The following is a 5,000-nucleotide window of genomic DNA, read 5'->3' on the forward strand; positions in this document are numbered from 1 at the left end:
AAGAGAGTGTGTGTGTGCGTGTGTGTGTGTGTGCATCTAGTCATGTGTTGTGTTTACATATTTGCCGGTAACTGGTTGTGGAAGAGTCTCCAAGTCAAATACCTCCCTGTCCTCTCATAAGACTTTGATGATGCTGTTGTAGAAACCTCACTAATATGTCTCTATTCTAAGTTATAATACCAGATAAGGGTTGCTTGGAATGTATGTATTTATGTGTGTGTGTGTGTGTAAATATATATTTAATATGTAGTCTGCATTATTATAACTTATTATTGGAGTTCAGAAAACATAATACAGGGTAATTGGTATTTGGATTGTTAATATAAGTATCCTATATGACGATGTCTAGGAAGTCCTGCCCCGAGACATTGTTTGGACATTCTGTGGTTCATTCTTTGGTGGGTTAGCTAACACTGTGGTTTCAATCCAATATTGCATATTGATAATTTACATCATATATATATATATATATATATATATATATATATATATATATATATATATATTAGCATATAATACTTGGTCTATGGTTTTGTGGGCTAATGTTTTGAGGGATATTATAAAAAAACTAGAATAGAGCAGATGAACTGTGTTTCATTATGATAAAGCTATAGTTTTCAGATGGACATTAGTCATGAATAGCCTTGTATTGGTGGTATCATTCAGGCAGTGTGCAAAGGGGGGTGGGATTAACCCTATAGTGCTTCATCAACGCATCAATGTTTTATAAATGGATCGGATTTCTGTTTTCTACTTCAGCCAGTAAACAGCCCCTTTCCTTTTTAACTCATTTTCAAAAAGCAAAATGTAAAAAGTTTTTGGTTTCCTAGTGGTGGTTCGATGCGCCCCTCCGTGGTGCACTGACCAGCTGCCCCCCCCCCCCCCCACCCAGCCCCTCACCCGTCCCAACCCTCCCACAACCCCAACCCTAACTCCCCACCCCCCACCCCCCACCCCCCCACCCCCTATCCATCACACTTTGGTACAAGAGCTGGAGGCTGTAGATGCTCCTCCCGGACTCCCCTCGTCCATCCATTTGTCCAGGCTGCGCCTGCGGGCGTTCATGAAGAAGTTGCTGACGGTGGTGAGTTCCAGTCCCAGCTGCTGAGAAATGGTTATCTGCATCTCTTTGGACGGACGCTTGTTCTCCTTGAAGATGGCCAGCAGGGTGCGACGCTGCAGGTCAGTAAAAACCAGGCGCGATTTCTTTGGTGTATTGTTCCTTTCCTTGCTTGGGTCTTGTTCTTTTCTTTTGCACGCTTTAGGAGGGAAGGGAAGGGAGGGAAGACAAAAAAAACACAGAGAGAGACAAGGGTAGGATGAGAAGAAGAAGAGAGAGAATATGTTAGTAGTCATACGTAGGAATGATCCTACAGAGAGAGAGAGGTGAAGATGTGATGCAGGTGATTTTGGGTGAGGTAGAACAGACCTGTGTACCTGTCTTAGATAAATATCAGGTTATAAACATACACTACATCCCCTCTATGACATGTGTGTGTGTATGTGTGTATGTGTGTGTGTGTGTGTATTTGTGTGTGTGTGTGCAACATTCTTGTTAAGGTTTTCAGCATGTATAAATCATTTGTGTCAAGTGTTTATAAAGTTATATAACAGTAATATTTATGTAAAACCTGCAGTGTCAGTGATATAAACATTTCAATCATTATTCGATCCGAAGCCAACATATTCTGTAAATGTTGTTGTGCACAATAACCACAACAGCAATATTTCACATTCTACCATGAGTCCCGACATTTTCAGTGCAACCATTTGTAAGATATGTTGTGGAAGAGTCAGTCTGCCCTCAGAAGTAATTGCTTTAGTGCCCTCTCTCTCTCTGTTCCAAACTAACCTCACACGTGTCGGACATTTCCATGTCTGCCTGACCTGTCTGGAGTTCACCAAGTGTTGCAATGTGAACAGCTTAATAACTTCAACAGGTCGGTCTACATGTAGACAATAGTTATATAACTTCAACAGGTCAGGCTACATGTCTACATGTAGACACTAGTTATATAACTTCAACAGGTCAGGCTACATGTAGACAATAGTTATATAACTTCAACAGGTCAGGCTACATGTAGACAATAGTTATATAACTTCAACAGGTCAGGCTACATGTCTACATGTAGACAATAGTTATATAACTTCAACAGGTCAGGCTACATGTAGACAATAGTTATATAACTTCAACAGGTCAGGCTACATGTAGACAATAGTTACATAACTTCAACAGGTCAGGCTAAATGTAGACAATAGTTATATAACTTCAACAGGTCAGGCTACATATAGACAATAGTTTAATAACATCAACAGGTCAGGCTACATGTAGACAATAGTTATATAACTTCAACAGGTCAGGCTACATGTCTACATGTAGACAAAAGTTATATAACTTCAACAGGTCAGGCTACATGTAGACAATAGTTTAATAACTTCAACAGGTCAGGCTACATGTAGACAATAGTTATATAACTTCAACAGGTCAGGCTACATGTAGACAATAGTTATATAACTTCAACAGGTCAGGCTACATGTAGACAATAGTTATATAACTTCAACAGGTCAGGCTACATGTAGACAATAGTTATATAACTTCAACAGGTCAGGCTACATGTAGACAATAGTTACATAACTTCAACAGGTCGGTCTACATGTAGACAATAGTTATATAACTTCAACAGGTCAGGCTACATGTCTACATGTAGACAATAGTTATATAACTTCAACAGGTCGGTCTACATGTAGACAATAGTTTAATAACTTCAACAGGTCAGGCTACATGTAGACAATAGTTATATAACCAACAGGTCAGGTTACATGTAGACAATAGTTATATAACTTCAACAGACTGGCCTATGTGTAGACAACAGCTGATAAGAACCAAACACTACCCATACATTAGTCTTCAGTCAGTGGGTTAGAACCAAACACTACCCATACATTAGTCTTCAGTCAGTGGGCTAGAACCAAACACTACTCATACAGTAGTATTCAGTCAGTGGGCTAGAACCAAACACTACCCATACATTAGTCTTCAGTCAGTGGGCTAGAACCAAACACTACCCATACAGTAGTATTCAGTCAGTGGGCTAGAACCAAACACTACCCATACAGTAGTATTCAGTCAGTGGGCTAGAACCAAACACTACCCATACAGTAGTATTCAGTCAGTGGGCTAGAACCAAACACTACCCATACAGTAGTATTCAGTCAGTGGGCTAGAACCAAACACTACCCATATAGTAGTCTTCAGTCAGGGGCTAGAACCAAACACTACCCATACAATAGTCTCACACCCTGATCTGTTTTACATGTCTTTGTGATTGTCTTCACCCACCTCCAGGTGTCACCTGTTTCATCATTAGTCCCTGGGTACTTATTCCTGTGTTCCCTGCTTGTCTGTTGCCAGTTCGTCTTGTTTGTCAAGTCAACCAGCGTGTTTTTTCCGGTTCTCCTGCTTTTTCCTTCTCTCTGTTTTGTTAGTCCTCCCAGTTGTGACCCTTGCCTGTCTGGACTATGAACGCGCCTGCATGACCATTCTGCCTGCTCGACACTCTGTACCTTCTGGACTCTGACCTGGTTTTGATCTTTTGCCTGTCTATGACCATTCTCTTGCCTACTCCTTGGATTATAATAAATATCAAAGACTCAAACCATCTGCCTCCCGTGTCTGCATCTGGGTCTCACCTTGTGCCCTTATACAGTAGTCTTCAGTCAGGGGGCTAGAACCAAACACTACCCATATAGTAGTCTTCAGTCAGTGGCCTAGAACCAAACACTACCCATAGAGTAGTCTTCAGTTAGTTGGTCTAGAAATGAGGTGAAGGATAAAGAAACAGCTCTTCTTCGTTGTATGTCATCAAATGTCAACATTCCGTTGCAAGATGGCTGCCATGCCTCCAAGACACAAACGCACTGCTTTCTAGCAAATCCGCCATGCACCTCAGAATCCACACAGATAGACATGCTGGTTTACAAACAAACCAGCGAACAAGCCAATGGACAGACACAAGACAAAACACACATAGCATTACTCATCATGTACCATTAACAGAATATCTGAAATCCCAACCCTGTATGGAAAGAAATCCTTCTGATATCATATTGGCTCTTTTTCATCGGACTGCTGACATGAGTTATTTCATCCATTTAGAATAACCCTTCAATCCATCCTTGATGTTTCACATTATTATTCTGTATAACCATTATTCTGTATAACCATTATTCTGTATAACCATTATTCTGTATAACCATTATTCTGCATATAACCATTATTCTGTATAACCATTATTCTGTATAACCATTATTCTGTATAACCATTATTCTGCATATAACCATTATTCTGCATATAACCATTATTCTGCATATAACCATTATTCTGTATAACCATTATTCTGTATAACCATTATTCTGCATATAACCATTATTCTGTATAACCATTATTCTGCATATAACCATTATTCTGCATATAACCATTATTCTGTATAACCATTATTCTGTATAACCATTATTCTGTATAACTATTATTCTGCATATAACCATTATTCTGTATAACTATTATTCTGTATAACCATTATTCTGTATAACCATTATTCTGTGTAACTATTATTCTGCATATAACCATTATTCTGCATAATCATTATTCTGTATAACCATTATTCTGTATAACCATTATTCTGCATATAACCATTATTCTGTATAACTATTATCCTGTATAACCATTATTCTGTAAAACCATTATTCTGTATAACCATTATTCTGCATAACCATTATTCTGTATAACTATTATTCTGCATATAACCATTATTCTGTATAACCATTATTCTGTATAACCATTATTCTGTATAACCATAATTCTGCATATAACAATAATTCTGCATATAACCATTATTCTGTATAACCATTATTCTGTATAACCATTATTCTGTATAACCATTATTCTGCATAACCATTATTCTGTATAACTATTATTCTGCATATAACCATTACTCTGTATA

At 38.3% G+C, this 5,000-nt stretch overlaps 1 protein-coding gene across 3 annotated transcripts in view; it reads right to left on the reverse strand.

Annotated features, from left to right (window-relative positions):
• Positions 1-968: 968 nt before the first annotated feature.
• LOC115149560 (one cut domain family member 2-like) overlaps positions 969-5,000 on the reverse strand; it is a 40,527-nt gene continuing 36,495 nt past the window's right edge. For 2 of the 3 annotated variants that reach the window (XM_029692516.1, XM_029692517.1), the window contains one exon: positions 969-1,259. In XM_029692516.1, the coding sequence (XP_029548376.1) occupies positions 973-1,259 (287 nt within the window). In that variant the 3' untranslated portion in view covers positions 969-972. The remainder of the gene's footprint in view (positions 1,260-5,000) is intronic. The other variant, XM_029692518.1, reaches the window with a different exon arrangement.

The sequence above is a fragment of the Salmo trutta genome, chromosome 15, assembly GCF_901001165.1.
Source record: "Salmo trutta chromosome 15, fSalTru1.1, whole genome shotgun sequence".
Taxonomy (NCBI): domain Eukaryota; kingdom Metazoa; phylum Chordata; class Actinopteri; order Salmoniformes; family Salmonidae; genus Salmo; species Salmo trutta.